General features: G+C 40.0%; 1 protein-coding gene across 2 annotated transcripts in view; it reads left to right on the forward strand.

Annotated features, from left to right (window-relative positions):
* Positions 1–690: 690 nt before the first annotated feature.
* GNA13 (G protein subunit alpha 13) overlaps positions 691–17,269 on the forward strand; it is a 43,847-nt gene continuing 27,268 nt past the window's right edge. The window contains exons 1-2 of one of the 2 annotated variants that reach the window (XM_063080567.1): positions 691–1,385; positions 3,782–4,008. In XM_063080567.1, the coding sequence (XP_062936637.1) occupies positions 1,103–1,385; positions 3,782–4,008 (510 nt within the window). In that variant the 5' untranslated portion in view covers positions 691–1,102. The remainder of the gene's footprint in view (positions 1,386–3,781; positions 4,009–17,269) is intronic. The other variant, XM_063080566.1, reaches the window with a different exon arrangement.

Below are 17,269 nucleotides of genomic sequence, written 5' to 3' on the forward strand. Positions count from 1 at the left end.
AGCCCTTTCAGGTGTCCTGGCCTGAATCTGCTGTTAGGACAGAAAAAAAATCCCTGGGCTGGTCATATCCTCTGTAATCTGGCAGGAAACCTAAAAGTTGCCTGCTCCCGTCCTCAGTCTGTTTGTTTATGTGTATCACAGTGTCCGGTTTAGGGGGATTTTCACCATGAGCTCACCCTCCTGCCGCTGCCACTCACTGATGCATTACCGAAGTAAGATCGCAGCTCGGGTGGGAATCCACATTAGTTAGACGGAAACGACCCTTCTTCGCATATCTCACATGAACATCAACTCCGGTTCTTTCTCCTTAAAGCCGGGCCCTTCCTTGCAGGGGTCTGAAAATGCCAAAGAGAGCTGGAAGTGGGGACTGACGACGTCTGGTGAGCTGCTCAGGAGAGGAGCATGTCAAGGGAGTCATTTTAAGAGAACGCACCCAAATCCTTCCACCCTTGCACCGGCTATTGCAATTATTTTCGAGCCAACGGTCTCGAAATAAGGCGCGCGGACGGTGACAGCAGGCGGTGGACACCTAACCCAAGAGAAAGGGCTGCGGGAGCGGTTGGGGAGAAGCGGTGCCGGAAGGACAGGGTTCGCGATCTGATCACCGGCCTCTGCCCCTAAGTGTGCGCAGTGAATTACACGGAAACACAAGGTCGGGCTCCGCCGGCGCGCGCCCGCGCTGGGCGCCGGGCCCGGCACCACCCACGTGACCGCCGGTCTCCGGGCCTCGTCACACGCGCCCGGCGGCGGCCGCGGGCACGCGAGCGAGAGAGCGAGCGCGTGACTCGCCGGCCCAGGACGGGAGACGGGGGAGGGGCCGCGGCGTGCGTGCGCGCCCCCGGGAGGCAGCGGGCGCGCGCACACACCCCGGGGCCACCGCCCCTCCTGGGCCCGCCCTCCTGCCCTCCCTCCCCGGCTCGCCAGGCCCGCCCTGCCCGGCCCGCCCTGCGAGTCAGTTCGCTGGTTCCCTCCCTCCCCGGGCGCGCTCGGGCCGCCGCAGCGCTCCCCCGCCCTCGAGCCGCGGTGCCGGAGCCGCCCGCCGCCCGAGGAGGAGGTGGAGGGAGCCGGAGGGGCCCGCCGAAGCGGCGGCGGCGGCGGCAAGATGGCGGACTTCCTGCCGTCGCGGTCCGTGCTGTCCGTGTGCTTCCCCGGCTGCCTGCTGACGAGCGGCGAGGCCGAGCAGCAGCGCAAGTCCAAGGAGATCGACAAATGCCTGTCCCGGGAGAAGACCTACGTGAAGCGGCTGGTGAAGATCCTGCTGCTGGGCGCGGGCGAGAGCGGCAAGTCCACCTTCCTGAAGCAGATGCGGATCATTCACGGGCAGGACTTCGACCAGCGCGCGCGCGAGGAGTTCCGCCCCACCATCTACAGCAACGTCATCAAAGGTGCCGCGAGGGGGTCGGGGTCGGGGGGCCGAGGACCCGAGGGGGCGGCGGTGGAGGGCGCGGGACCGGGCACCGCCCTCATCCGCTCTGTCCCTGGCGGAGGAGCCGGCCGGGCGGGCGGGAAGGGGGCGCGCCCCGGGCACAGGTCCTCCCCGCCCGGGGTGTCTTCGACCTCTCCCCCCAGATGAAAGGATGCCCGGAGCCGCCCCGCTTTCCCCCTTGGCGCCCGCGTGGGGGTCACGGTCAGTCCCCCAGCCCCCACCCCACCGCGGGCCTCGCCCCCTCCGAGAGGGAAGTGAAGCGAGCCGGGCGCCTTGGGGTGCGGCGTGACCTCTCCCGTCCTCCTCCCTGCAGATGAGGCAGGAAGATACTAGAGTAGCCCCAGAACCTGCACCCCCACCCCGCGCCCCGGCGCTGCGGGCCGAACTTCGCCGCCCCGGGTAGGTGACCCGAGTCACATGGGGTCGGGTGCGCCCCCAACTCCGGCTTTCTTGGCCATCTGAGCAAAGGAGTTCTGAACAGTTGCAATAAGGAAACTTTTGCCAGAGACCCTTGTCAAGGGCCTAGAGCGACAGCCCTTGTAGCCTTTTTGGGCAAGCATATGAAATTTGAAGGTGTCGAGTTCACTGTGCTGCATGAGGAAAGAGTGGACCCATAGAGTTAGTCTAAAAAAATTAGCATCAGTGGTTTTTCGCCCCCAGTGTCACGGGCAGTGAGGGAAGGAGGCCCCACTCTTTGCTTCTTCATAAACGAAATTGTGTAGTAGTATGAAAACTCTTTGGTTTAAAAGTAAAGGGGATCAGGTGGAGTCGGTGAGTCATGTTGGGTTGGATAATAGGTTCTGCACCTGTTTGACAGTATTTTTGAAATTAAACTTTGTTCTTAAGTGAAAAATACACAGTATTTTTATTTGGGGGCATTGAAAGAGATCGAATTTTGGGTTTTTTTTTTTTTTTTTTTTTCTTTTTCTTTTCAGCGTGTCGAGGTAACTAAGAGAAGAGGCTTTTAATTTCGTCACTCTTTTTTCTTAGTGTCAGATATTTAAGACATAAAAGGCATTTTGGCAGAATTGAGGCCCAGCACCTGGTACTTCAGGTGCATCATCAGGATTCTCTTTATTTTGTCTGGGGAACAGTTTATATAGGAGTCTGCCACAGATTGCAGATCTTTTCAAGCAGTGTATTTTTAAGTGGGATTTTTTTTTTTTTTTTCTCCCTGAGGAAGTACATAAGCAACTTGTTCATGTCACTTTTTTTTCCCGTCCCAGGGCTTAGAGGAAAACTGCCTGGAGAGGGAGGCATTGTGGGCTCCTGACTGCAGGAGAACATTGGGCCCGGAGCTCACGGACCACAGCCAGCTCTTAGCCCTAGAACCTCTGCAGTTAAACTGTAAAGAACAGTTGTACTTATTCCTGCCTTAATGTTTAGCACAAAACTAATTAAGGTTTCTTTCAAGGCCGCAGACTCTGCCTTGCCAGTCCTTAATTGAAAGTACCTTTGTATGATGCAGTTGAACTTAAGAAATTATGTTAATGAATAGAGTCAACAAGTTAACTGATTAAGAACCTGGTATTTACCTGATTCCCAATGTACACTGGGTTCTAAGTGTGACCTACTTCGAGCATTGATTATGAGATGAGGTAATTCACTAGATATCTTTTTTTTTTTTTTTTTTTTGAGTTGGCATGATCAGAAAATTGACAGCAAAATAGTTTTTCAGTTATTCAAGCAAATGATTTTCTACTAGCCATGTAACTGTTACGATGGACCGAAGGTAACAGTTTAGTGATAGGAATATTGAGTTTGAACTAACCTCTGTGAGTTGATATCTCTGTTTTTATATCATTTCACAGTTGGTCTTCCTCCCTTTTGGGGAACTTTAAGACCATCCTGTGACACTGATTTGAAGCTTGGTCTGGGAAAAGTTTTTGAACTTTGAATGTGTTCCTGAAGACTCAGTGTTGGGGTTGGAGTGCTGAAGGAACAAACAGAACACAGAGCTTTAATGTTTGGTTCTTAGCGTTTCCTAAATAAATATCTTTTAGTCAGCCTAGACATAGGGCTATGCAGCATAATTTCTTTTTCTGACTCTAGCTTGGTTCTCTTTTGGCCACTTTCTACTGAGGAAGTTATTTTATAAATTGAAACATTTTAAATCCTTCAGAAAGAGCAATTGTGTTAATATTTGCTTTTTAAGGCTCTAATTTTAAGGTGGTGAGCAACTTAGTTTTTTAACTTCTGAGAAGTTACAAATATCTGTTTTGATGTTGGTCTCCATTTTTGGAGGAGGTGGTCCTGAAGTAGTTAAAAAGTTTAAGGAAATAATACTGTAATAAAAACTTATGATAATATCTAATGACTCTTCCCCACACTTTTTTTTTTTCTTTTTAAACAAAGGTATGAGAGTGCTGGTGGATGCCCGAGAGAAGCTTCATATTCCTTGGGGAGATAACTCAAACCAGCTCAATGGAGACAAGATGATGGCATTTGACACCCGGGCCCCCATGGCGGCCCAGGGAATGGTGGAAACACGGGTTTTTTTACAATATCTTCCTGCTATAAGAGCTCTGTGGGCAGACAGTGGCATACAGAATGCCTATGACCGGCGTCGAGAATTTCAACTGGTAAGAGATTTGCTCCTTTAAAATTTTGTGGTTTTATTTTAATGATATTTAGTAATATCTGATTTTAGCACACTTTTTCACAGGCTTTCACAATATAATGTATCTATCCAAAATTGTGGCCTCAGAAATTTGGATTGCTGTATGTAGATGAGCTTTTTACTAAACAAGGTAAAAATAAGATAAACTCCATAGATTTGGTGAAGCTATTATATTTCACTGGTCATTTTTCCGTTTTAAAAGTAAGGTCATAATGATTTTCTTAGGTACTTCTAATTTTGTTCTCTTTTTCTCCCAATTATAGCAGCAATGTTCATTCTAAAAAATTGATCTTCTACTGTTGGAATAAGAGTTCAGTAACTGAACCTACTATTTCAAATGTGCTATTTAGTCTTTAGAGGTATTCTTATGATATAGGGTAATTTAAAGAGAAGATTAAGATCTTTAATGGTTAACAATAAATGTGCTTTTTGTATGTTTTCATTTTTGGTGTGTATGCTTTTTTAAGACTTCTAAGCACATTTTGTAAAATGTTCCTTTTTAAAAAACAAAATAATCTTAGTTGTTTTTTTTTTAAAAAAATGACCGGTAAGGGGACCTTCACCCTTGACTTGGGGTTGTCAGCACCACACTCTCCCAAGTGAGCTAACTGGCCATCCCTATATAGGGATCCGAACCCGTGGCCTTGGTGTTATCAGCACCACACTCTCCCAAGTGAGCCAGGGGCTGGCCCTATCTTTTTTTTTTTTTTTTAAAGATGATCAGTAAGGGGATCTCAACCCTTGGCTTGGTGTTGTCAGCACCACGCTCAGCCAGTGAGCAAACTGGCCATCCCTATATAGGATCTGAACCCGTGGCCTTGGTGTTATCAGCACCGCACTCTACCGAGTGAGCCACGGGCCGGCCTGGGGCTGGCCCTTAGTTGTTTTTTGTACCTCTGCTTCACATGGGAAATACCCAGAATTTATTTTACATTTATTTTTCCCCTTTTGTCCTAAACAAGACTACCCATAAAACACTTGCTGGTTGTTACATAGCATTGAAGAAAGTGGGGGGGAAAGAAAGGATCCGATCCAAAAATAATTGAAACAGATTTTTAATCAAATGTTTTGTAATTTAATTGTGAATGCTTTGATTGTATTCTGGGTTTCATTTGCCAAAGACCGGAAAGATTCCAGCAATGATAGCAAGCTAGACTGTATGCAATTTGGAGGTAGTTCAGATCTATGTATTTAACTGTAATATGATTAAAATAAAGTGACAGTTAATAGTAAAAGTGCTTAGGAAGTTGTTTGATGATGTCACCGACATTAAAGTAATCCACATTTATAGGTGTGGCTACAAAATGATGTACAACCAGCAGGCCTTGCTGTTACAGTTTGTACGCACAAGCAGTCTTGACTGTTAAAAGTCCTAGAAAAGTGTTCAGGATAGCTTTTACAAAACTGACACCTTAATCTTTACTTTCTCTGAATTACGACTCATATGTATCATACAACTAGCACTTGATTATGTCCTTACTACCTTATGTAGTTCTTTTCTTTTTTGTGTATATCTCGTTGAGTAATTTGTCCATTTTTGAAAGTCAGGGACTATCTCACTTTATTGTTAAAATAGAGTAGCTGGCGGCATTATATGTTGAAAATTATGAATTTTAACTCGACAAGTGACCTCCATCGAGTTTCGAGGCTTCTGGTTAATTTCTGTCCTTTGGTTAGTTTTTATCATTTTATTTTCGGGAGACTTGCTGGCAGAAGTTCTTCCACATATCCATTCCTGTCTCCCTTCACCCTCCTCTCTCCCTCTTATTTTTAAGTGCTGTTTAGTCTCCTTTCTTCCTAGTTCATTTTCTCAACAAACCACACTTTGCTCTCTGTATTCTTTCAGCCTCTTGTTCATTCTTCCAGGTCAGGGAAAAAATATCCATCTGTAATAAGCATACAGTGCATATCGATTGAATGAATAAATTAACAACTGTGTACCCAAAAGTTCTCTGTGTGAAAGTTCCATATTTGCCCTAAGTTCATTTAATTGAAGTTAGGCTTCACTGTTTTGTTTTTTTAATTTGGACGTTCACATCTTACAGTCTCATATCAAGACTGTCATGTCATCATTGTTTGTTGAGAAAGCATGTCTAAGTATTTCATTGTCATTAAGAACAGATAGGTTAAACCTCTCAGGATGAGGACCTGCATGTGCTTGACTTTGAACCAGCTAATAATTTAGGAGCAAAGAAATCCTTAAGGGTGGGGAAAGACAGGTTCCAAAAATACCTTTTTCCATGATAAAAAGTAGAGACACAAGAAAAGATGAACAGGGCAAGATCTAATTTTAAACTCCTGGAGGACAGGGACTTTTTTCCCCGGTATATCCTAGGCATTGTTAATAGTACCTGGCACATATAGTAGGTACTCAGTTATTATGTTGAAGTAATGACTCATACTTTGGGATGCTCTTTGGCATAGTGTTAGGCATTGAGAAGGTACTTGGCTTATTTAAAATTTTCCTCAAAGTTACAGTCAGTTCCTTCTGCTTGTCTACACACAGCAAATCCCCAAGTCCTGTCCTTTCTACCTCTGCACAGTCTCTTACATCCATTCCCTCCTTTCCTCTTCTACATTGTTGTCCTCTTGCTTGGACTTTCGGTAATCTTGTTCAAACACAGCATGGGTTTGCTCAGAAAGCTTTGGTTCTCCATTGCCTTCAGGACTCTAGCTAGCTTACCTATGATTCCAACAATATACTTCATTAGGCCACTGGACATACTTTGTAGCCTCTCAGTTCCCACATACCTTGATTTTACGCTTCCATGTCTCTCTTTATGTAGTCCGTTTGCCAGGAGTTTTCTTTATCACATGTGTTCATTAGGTCTAACCCCTCACTTAGAGCAGTGTTAATCTCACTTTAATGTGACTAAACAGAAACATGGTCCCTGGACCTCCATGCATCAGAATCAACTGGAATGCTTGTTAAAACAAAAAAAAGCATATTTCCAGGCCTCGTCACCTGAGCAAACAGCCATAGGTAATTTGGATTAATTTGCTCCTCCTCTCCCCCCAGTAATGCACTAGGGACGTGTCTCATACGAAACTTCCCCAGTCTTCCCAGCTGGAATGCATCTCTGTGTCCTGTGCTCTCCCTAGTGTGGTTTTTGCTAACACTCATCATAGTACCCCAGGTGTTAGAGTCACTTACATTCATGTTGGGATCTCTCACTAACATGGAAGCTCCTTTGGTATGCCTCATTAGTCTTTTTCTCCCACTAGCATAGGGCCTGACACCTAACTTTATATCCTCATTTTTTAGACATTCCAAATTACAAGGGTCTTCTAGGAAAAAAGAAAAAAGAAACATTCTGCATTCAGTTACTTCTGGGAAATATGAATTATTTCTATGTGCTAGTTTGTTAATTTTCCAGGAAATAGGAAGTCCTTTTATTATATAATTTTTTTTTTGTCTCTTATAATTTTAATGTCTTTTTGTTATGTTTAGCGCGTGTGTGAGAGAGAGAAATGGTAGGGGAAATGGTAGGAGTTAGCAGATAAAGTAACTAAAATTAAAAGTAGCCTTTTTGTTTCAACTAATGATTGATTATTAAACTTATTATTGCAAATTAAAATGAAAAAAATACTGACAGTTTTTAAGGTTCTTCGTGACTTAAATTTTGCTTAAGATGAATACAATACTTGCCCTTCAACCAATTTTTTTTGGGCAAGAGATAGGGTAGTGATAGCACAGCCTAGGTTTTTAGCAGGCCACTTTCGGTGCAAACATGAATGTTTTCTTTCCTAAGTTTCAAAGGCAAACATTTCCTTTTCTGGTTAGCTCCATAATGGTTAAGCTAAATAGATTACTGTGGAAAAGAAAAACTTAAGATTCATGTTCTTGTTATAACGTAAGGTACCCTTCTGGTTATTAAAAACCAGCACATTGGGGATAATATGTAAAGTACTTCAAAAAATTCGTGGAAAAATAGAATTAAAAGATAATATGATGGTTGAGAACCACAGAGGGGAAAAAAAAGATAATACTAATCTTTCCATGAACTTTTTTTTATCATGAGAAGTGATCTCTTTCAGTCCTAGATTAAATATTTGTAATACTCTGCGTTGCCTGTATATTCAGTATAGCTTGCCTCTGTATTAATGAGATACCCTGTCTTTGGAAAACCTTTTCATGTGACAATAGTTAGGGAATTTGGTAACTTAGATGACTAAAGAGATGGGGGTCAGGGGTTGGCTGGGATATGATACAGTTGGAGATATGGATGAAAATTAACAAATGGCTAGGAGGCACAGCTAATTTTTTTGTTTAATTTATATTTATTGAGAACTATAAGCAACACTGGTTACATAGGACAGGACAATATATTTGACGGTGGGAAGAACACCCCACAGCTTCCTAGTTTCTATAACCAGTTTAACATTGTCAGCATTAATACAACTTCCTGTGATGGTAAGTCTGTCTTTGCAATTCCTGAAACCAGAACTGTTTTCTTTGTGATTAACATGATTAATGGTAACTTCATTTTTCTTAGTCAAGTGGTACAGTTTGTGCTTGATGATAGTTGCACTTCTCCAGGTTGATAAGGTAGTTTATTCATTGAGACAGAGATTCTCCCTCAATCTGTATAATAAAGTAACTATTTAACTTCACGATTGGCCTGTAAAAAGGAGCTGAGTGCCAGCTAAGTAAAACTAGAAACTTCAGTTTTGGTGAAAATATTTATTTATTTATTTGCATTGCAGTGTGTATTTGAAGTACAGTAGAATTAGTCATTTGTTTATTCTTTAACACTAATTTGGATTTGCTTTAAAAAGTGAATCAATCACTACTTTCAGTTGTAAAAATTTTACCATGTTTTTGTTTTGAGGATTTGGTCCATTTTCTCTGAGTAAAATCAAGAAAAGACTTTGACTTTGAGTTGCTAAAAACTTGTTTACTGATTTTAGGGTTAGGGTTAAATATTTGAGCCTAAGTAACATTAAGTATTGCATATAACATTAGAAATAGTAGGGATTTGGGCCGGCCCGTGGCTCACTCGGGAGAGTGCGGTGCTGATAACACCAAGGCCATGGGTTCGGATCCCATATAGGGATGGCCGGTTAGCTCACTGTGTGAGCATGGTGCTGACAACACCAAGTCAAGGGTTAAGATCCCCTTACTGGTCATCTTTTATTAAAAAAAAAAAGAAAGAAAGAAAAAAGAAAGAAATAGTAGGGATTTTAAAGTTTAGGTCTCTGTAGGAAGGATTTCCTCTTGATGAATTTGATAAGGTGTCAGAGTGGTTACATTTTATCTAAACCTTGAAAACCCAAATCTGTAGTACTGTTTAAAAACAAAGTATGTTTTGGCATGTGCTTATAATTTCAGTACAGCTTTTGAGGGGTGTGTGTGTAGGCACACATAGGTATATCACTTAATGTGTTGTATTCTGTTGACATTTTCATATTTACATTTTTTTTTTTTTGGTGGGAGCTTGACTGGTAGTAGGATGTGTGGACTTTAGGCTAAAGGGGAATTGTAAAATACTGTACTGCTTTCTGTGTTACCTTTTATTCCTAACCAAAGCTAGTGGTGTAGTAATTTATGCTGCTCTGAAAATGTTAATTAAACAAGTAAAGGATGGAGCAAGGAAATAGTTTTGTTAGTTTAGTTTTAGGCCTAGACTTTAGTTTTAGGGCTCTTTACCTAGAGTGTGGACCTAACTGAGGCAAAAAATTTGTGAGCTTGCTTTAAAGAAAAGCATAATGGCCAAAAGACTTTCTTGATTGAGTATTCCTTATTCATCTTTCACAAATAGGCAGCAGCCCAACCAAGTTGTGCCAGTTTTTTCCTCCAGGAAATTAATTCACAGTACTGATAATTATAATCACTATTTAATACCTTATGCTTTATGGTAATTGCTTTCTACTTTTAAAAGCCCTATCACATACATCATCATCATATAATCCTTTTAAAAAAGTGATTGTGAAAGAAGCAAGATACATACTATTGTCCCCGTTTCTAAAAAAATTAAAAATTGAGATGCAGAGAGGTTCCTTGAGATGCTTCAATTCACCAACCTAGTAAATAATAATAGAATAGACACTGAACCCTGATCTGCTGGCCACTACACCATTTTGCAAGCACTCAAGGGTTATATTCGTTTAACATTCCTCTTTTCTTTCAATCTCAACCTCTTCTGACTACTACTCATACACATAAATAATAACATGCCACCTATTAAGTTCTAGGACATTATTTTAAGTATGTGTCGTGTTTTATTAAGAATATTCGGGACTGGTTAGATTGCAGTGTTGTAACACCAAGGTCAAGGGTTCGGATCCCCTTACTGGCCAGCCGCCGCCCCCCCCCCGCCCCCCAAAAGAATATTTGGCATTGCACTGATATTCACATAGTTCTTTTTGTATTCTGAACTTTCATAATATCCTTGTACCATTTCATTTTCACATTATTAACTTATGATATAATCTTAAATGACATTCAATGGTAAATTTACTAACTTAGAGTGGTATAGTTTATCCTAACCACTATTCATCTTGATAAAGCCTCAGTTTGAATCTTTTTCTCCTTGAAAACTAACTGTAGTAGTGATCCTCAATTGATGTTCCCTCAGTGAACATGGTTTTTAATGTACTCTGAAAAATAGAAATTTAATTGCAGTCAGCTGAAAGAGGTAGCCATACATTTTTCTTAAAAAAAAAAAAAAAAAAGTCATTTGAAAATTAGCACGTATCTTGTATATAAATGCCCATATTTGCTTTTGTTTTAGAGAAGGGGATATCAGAACACTTTTATCCTGTTATTTTTATGAACTCCCTTGAAATGCTTCTCATGTAATTATGTCACAGTTTTCATACTGCTTATGAGCACTCCAGATTGCAGTTTGTCACATATTTATGTACCAGTTAGGAATGACCTAATTTTTTTTTAAGTGTGTATTTCTGGAAATTAGCAGCAATTCTTATTTCCTCGCTTGAAAATACTGCATTTTTTTTTTCTTTTTAGCTACATGACACTATTACACCTTTGTCTATGTGTGAACTTGTCTTTTTTGCAAGATGCCTTTTTTCAAGAGAATTCGTTGTAGCCACATTAGCAAAGCAGTGTTAGAATGGGCTGATATGAATCAAGGAAATAATTTTTTGAGAACTAGATTTTAGTGGAGTTGGTTAAAGTTACTGATCTGTTGCAGTGATGGTAGTTGTTTATCTTAATCTTTCAAATTTAATTGCTCTTTTGACAAAGTGAGTCAAAAAGATTTTTAAATCAGTGTGGTGGATGAACTGTTTCATCCCTATCTACTTTGTAGTAGATGCAGAGCATGTGAATAGAATTACTCTTTGTTGATTTATTTTGGGTTTTTTATTTTTTTGGTTTAAGTAGTAAGACCTGTATATTTGGTTGTGCTATATGTGACTTTTTTTTTTTTTTTTTTTTACTGTCTTTCATACAAATTAAAAATAACTCTATTCAAACTTACTAATTTATTTTACATACTGAAGGGCTGGCCAGTTAGCTCAGTTGGTTAGAGTGTGGTACTGATAACACCAAGGTCCAGGGTTTGATACCTTTCTAGCCTCCAAAACAAAAAAAAAGGTTTATTTTACATACTGTAAAACATTTTTTGCATATGGTTTCAATGTGATGACCTTAAAATTTCATGTGGTTTTCTGCTGTGCCATGGAATAAAGTGGAACAAGGCAGGCAGCAGCTAGCTGTCTCTGACTGTGTGAACTTGGGCTAGTTCCTCAGCCTCTCTGGATTTCTGTTTCTGCAGCTGTAAAATAGGGATGATCACAGGACCTGCTGTTATTAGTTGTTGTGAGGATTTTATGAGAGAATCCATGTGAAGCCACAGTGCCTGACATGTACTGACCATATTATTAATATTAGCTATTAATATTCCTAATATATAATATGTACATAAATAGCTTTATAAAAAATAAAGCACTCTAAGCTTTGATTTGATACACTCTCTGAACTTGATTACCAACATAAGAATCCTGAATTCTGAATAATGCTGAATATATGACTTATATTCTTGTTAGACCATATGTTTTCTCTAATAAGACCAAAAATTGAAGAAAGATTTGAGATATTCATTGTTACATTGGTTCTCGTTGCCTACTAATATCACTTTGCTCTATTTTCACATTGAAAATTTAAGACGTTGTTCTTCATTTCTTCACAATACCTTTTTAAACAAGCAAAAACATTTTATAATTGATAGGTCTATATCTTTATGGCTAGTCCTTGTATTTATTTGTAAATGATTTTAAGAGCACGTGCAATTCTAAAGAATCAAATGTAATAATGAAAATAAAAATGCTTTGAAAATAATAAAGCATTACGTAGATGTATGGTGAAACTAACTGGTATTGATCTTTCTCATTTTCACTATGAGATTTATAGCCAGAATTATTTGTTTGGATAATGTGTTCCTGAAATGCTTTGACACTCATATTTAGGCAAAATTAGCAAAATCCTTATCTTCCTGCTGGATGCACAGGTGAGACCACCTTTGGCATAGGTGCAGGGGCTCTGCCATTTCCCAAATGGGCTTCTTTTTCTCTCCGGCATCCCCTTCTCCCCCCACATTCTTTCCCTTTCTGCCATTTCCCTGGCCTGTGACTTGGCAGAGGCATTGTGAATACTCAGGTTAAAGAGGGTATTTGGGCTTCATTTCTAAGGTATAAAAGTTCCTTATATTCATAAAATACAGAATGATATTTTCCCCCCAAGGTTCCATGTTGCTTTTTGTGAGATCTTAGAACTGGTGATCATTTTGTATAAAAGTCAACTAAAAATGTTAGTTTAATGGAGAATTCCTACTTTTTTTCATGTAGCAAAATAAACAGATTTCAAATGTATTCCCCCTAAAGAAAAATAAGGTTTTGATTTTAGCATTTAAAAATAATATTGGCCAACGAACAGAACTTTTCTATACTTACCCCCCAAAAGGTATAACAGTGTCTTTGAATTCTTTGAGCTACATTTAGCTTGTAAATAGGACATTTTTCTTCTCTTTTAAGCCTTCTAGAAAGGTTAAAGAGCTGGAATAATGAATAATTGGGATGAGAGACTTTCCTTTTCAATGCCCTAGTTACTATATTCTGGGCAACTTTTTAAAAAAATATTTTTCTGTTAAATAGGATGAATTATCTCCATAGAAATTATATGGAGAGTCTCTCATGTGATTTTTATTCAGACTTCATGATGTAAAGTGTGTTCGTGTCCATTTATTGATAGTAAGTAAAAGAAAAACTCTTGGAAGCTACTAGCAATGAGCAGCTGCCCCATATTTTCCAGGTTGTTAGAGAGTCTCTCACAGGTTGTTGCTTAGCCAGCTCTGCTGTGGTAGGCCTAACAAATGAGAAAATGTACATGAATATACTTGAGACAAATAAAATTGCTATTCAAGTGCAAGATGATTCCTAGATGCATTTTTATTGATTTTAAAAACCTAAATAATTGAATATTATATATTCACAAAGTTGCGAATACCATTTATCCTAATTGAAATTTTTAAAAGAATAATGTGATTTAGCCAATTCAGTTAAAAAATTGCATTACAAATGATTTGCTATTTTTAACTCTTTTTACTATCTTGCACATTTACAGTAAAACTGTCTTTATGTGCTACAGCTTCAAAAATGGTAGGGACTTAACCTGTTACCAGGTAGCTTATATACATTTCAACTCTAGGACAAGGAGAGTTATACTTGTTTAATTTTTTTCTTGACTTTTTAAATTATGGTATGTTATAATTAAACATTGTAACCAATTTTGTCAGTGTTTTAATTTGGTAAGAGAAATGAAGTCCCCCCCAGCTGTACAGTATTTTGCACTTTTCACCTTAATGTACGATATCTTTCTTTGAAAAAGATGAGTCTTTATTTTATTAAAAAGTTTCATTGTATAAAAATAACATTTTTTGGATAAGAAGATGTATGTCCATCTGAGATTTTTACATGCAATTATATTTTATTCTGTATGCAAGTGTTAAGGTTTATAGCCTTACTTTGAGTATCCAGGTTCATTATAATAAATTTGAATTATTTTCTCCTCAAGTGTGAAGAGTGAATAGCAAATGTAAAATGTGAGGTGGGCAAGAAAGCCCTGGGTAGCAGATTCAGGAGATCGGTTACTCTGCAACAGGTCTGGTCATGGTTCACTGGAAGCTCTTTGCAGCCTCGCCTCACAGTTACATGCTGTTGAACCTGTATTAATGAGGCAGACACCTTTTTGTGGGCTAGGTGTTTGCTGGTGAACCAGATGAAAGTAAACTCTGTGTTGATCCAAGATGCTAGTTGGAGAAACCCACATTAAATAGGCAAACAGATAAATTTATTATTACACATGTGGTGAATGCTCTGAAGGAAAAGAAAAGGAAGCAGTGAGAGACAGAGAGGATGGTCCGAGGAGGTGACATTTGGGTTCAGACCCCACGGATGTGAAAGTGTTCAGCTAGGCAAAGAGAGGGAAGGGTTCTCCAGGCAAGAAAGAGCATTACGTGCGAAGTCGGAAAAAGCTTGATGGGTGTCAGAAAATGTGATCGAGGCCAGTGAGGGTGGAGCCTGTGAAGGAGAACTGACCAGGTGGAGGAGGCAGGAGGCAGCCTGTTACTGCCAGGCCTTGAAGCCCATGTTGAGGCGTTTGGGGTTTCTTCGAATGCATTGGGCAGCCACCAGAGAATTTTAGGCAAGATCACTCTGGCTTCTGTGGAAAATTGGAGGGAAGTGGGGAGAACCTTTGTGCCAGGCACTATTCTGGGTGCTAACCAGTTCCAGAGTTAGGAAACAGTTGTGGAATGAATGACTTGTCAGGTGGTGGCCACAGGGATAAGAGAAGAAAGTGGATTCAAGGTATACTTTGTAGGGAAAATCATTGGGATTTTGATGGGTTGGATATGGGGTAAGGCAGAGACGCATATGTTATGAGTGACTTGGGTTTCTGGCTTCAAAAACTAGGTGGATGTTGATGATTTTTACTGAAATGGAAAGATTGTGAGAAAATGAGATTTTAGGGAAAATATTAAGAGTTTCATTTGGGCATATTAGATTGAGATCTCTGTGAGACATATAGGTGGAGATACCAAGTAGACAGTTTGATACATGAGCCTGGAATCCAGAAATCGGGCTAGAGATAGAAATTTAGGAGTCGTTCGTATCACGGTGATATGTTAAGTTTGTATAATGTGTATGATTACTCAGGGAAAGGGTGTAAAAAGAGAAGAAATTAGGGCTCATTTTAGAGTCTTGAGGAACCTCCAAATCATTTGTGAATGTTCAGAGGAGGAGGTGCTAGCAGAAATGGCCAAAAAGGTAGGAGAAATTTGTGAACATGTCATGTCATGGAAGTCAGGGAAGTGTTTCAAAATGAAAAAAGTGGTCAGTTGGTGCCATGTGCCAGTTAGAGGTCTAGTACAGTGCAGAATGACATGTCCATTGATTTTGGCAAGAGAGAGGTTGTATATGCCAGTTGTGGCAGGTGATGTGGTGAAGGAGAGGCCAGACTGGAAGTGCTTGAAGAGGGAAGAGAGGTGAGGAAGTGCAGAAGATTCACTTGAAATCAAGCTGACCTCGTTTCCCTTTTGCAGTACTTTCAACCACCTGGCTTAGTAGGTTGTGGTTTTTCAGACCTTTTTAAAGTTCAGAAGGACATTGCATTTATATTAATCATTTTCTCTGATTTCACTCTCAGAAGAGTTAAATGTCAGTTGAGTTAAATATTGTTAATCTGTTAGGCCAGACAAATACAAAAGAATTTTTCTGCACTTTGTATTTGATTATTTTACATATGATTATTTCCTATTTAGTGAGGGTGATAACTTGATCAGTTGTACACATGGTGCTTATTCATTCTTCTGCAAACATTTATTGAATACCTGCCCATACTATGTTCTGGGTTCAAACTAGGCCCTAGGAACTCAAGTGAACTGCCTGTCTGGCTGCCTTTATGGAGGCTCCCAAACTAGTGGGAAACAGATAAGCTGACAGTAATGGCAAACTATTTAATAAATGCTGTGATATGATAAGTGCAGATACAAACTATATTTGTACCTGTTCTGCCAAGAGTATGCAGAATTACTGTATATTAACCTGGAAAGGACATAAGAGAGCATGTAATCCAGTTCACTTTATGTTATATGTAAAACATGGGTTTACAGAAGAGCATGTAGAGGTTAAATTCACAGCTAGTTTTGGTGATAGAGTCAAGATTCAAACTCAAGGCTGTAGGATAGCCCATGTCTGATACTACCATGCTTTCCTGCTTCCTTTAATAACAAAATTATCCAAAGTGACCTGGAAATAGGAACTGATATGCCAGTATAAATTGTGAGCTAATTTCCACATTCATTAGTATTTAGAAATATTTGCATGTTGCATTGCTTTACTGTCTGACATGATAGATTCAGGGATTGGGGAAGGGGAGGATGTAGTTAATGCTCCTTGTAAGCTGTGTGGACCTTTTCTGCTGGCGAGACAGTTTGGGATGGTGGAACAGTAAACTGGGAATAGAGTGGTCTTGTTTTTCCTCTTACCTGTTCTGAATCTTAGGCATAGAATTAAATTGCTTTATTAGTGTTGATTATCATGTAATGTTGGAGTTTTGGGGTATTGGAGCACATCATTGCAGAGCAGAACTTCCATCTGGTGTGCATACATGAGGACTTTGGAGTATTACACAGCACTCTTATAGACCCCTCTGTTTAGATAGCAGGAGAATTGAAACTGTATTTGGGAAGTATGTCCTATGTTGGAAAACTCCATTTTTTTTTTCTTTTTAACATCGAAGTCACTTCTTTTTGGGAATCAAAAAAAAATTTACTGATGATGGGTTCTAGCTCTGGCAAAGCTAAGTATTTATATGCTGTCAGGGTTGTATATGAGTGGCCCTTTTCAAAAATACTTTAAAGTTGAGGAATTTTTTCAAGGCTTAAAACTCTAACCTTTTTGGTATAATCATTATGTGAAAACTGAAGAGTAGGAAAGTGGTTTGTTATAAGGGAGTTACTTACAGGCTCTAGAATCCAATTAGTTTTTTTTTTTTTTTTTTTTTAAGTTTAAATTTTAAAACTTACCTGTTCATTGTAAAAAAATTAACCATTTCGGGGCCGGCCTGTGGCTCACTCAGGAGAGTGCGGTGCTGATAACACCAAGGCCACGGGTTCGGATCCCATATAGGGATGGCCGGTTTGCTCACTGGGTGAGCGTGGTGCTGACAACACCAAGTCAAGGGTTAAGATCCCCTTATC

The sequence above is a fragment of the Cynocephalus volans genome, chromosome 16 (assembly GCF_027409185.1).
Source record: "Cynocephalus volans isolate mCynVol1 chromosome 16, mCynVol1.pri, whole genome shotgun sequence".
NCBI classification, from domain to species: Eukaryota; Metazoa; Chordata; class Mammalia; order Dermoptera; family Cynocephalidae; genus Cynocephalus; species Cynocephalus volans.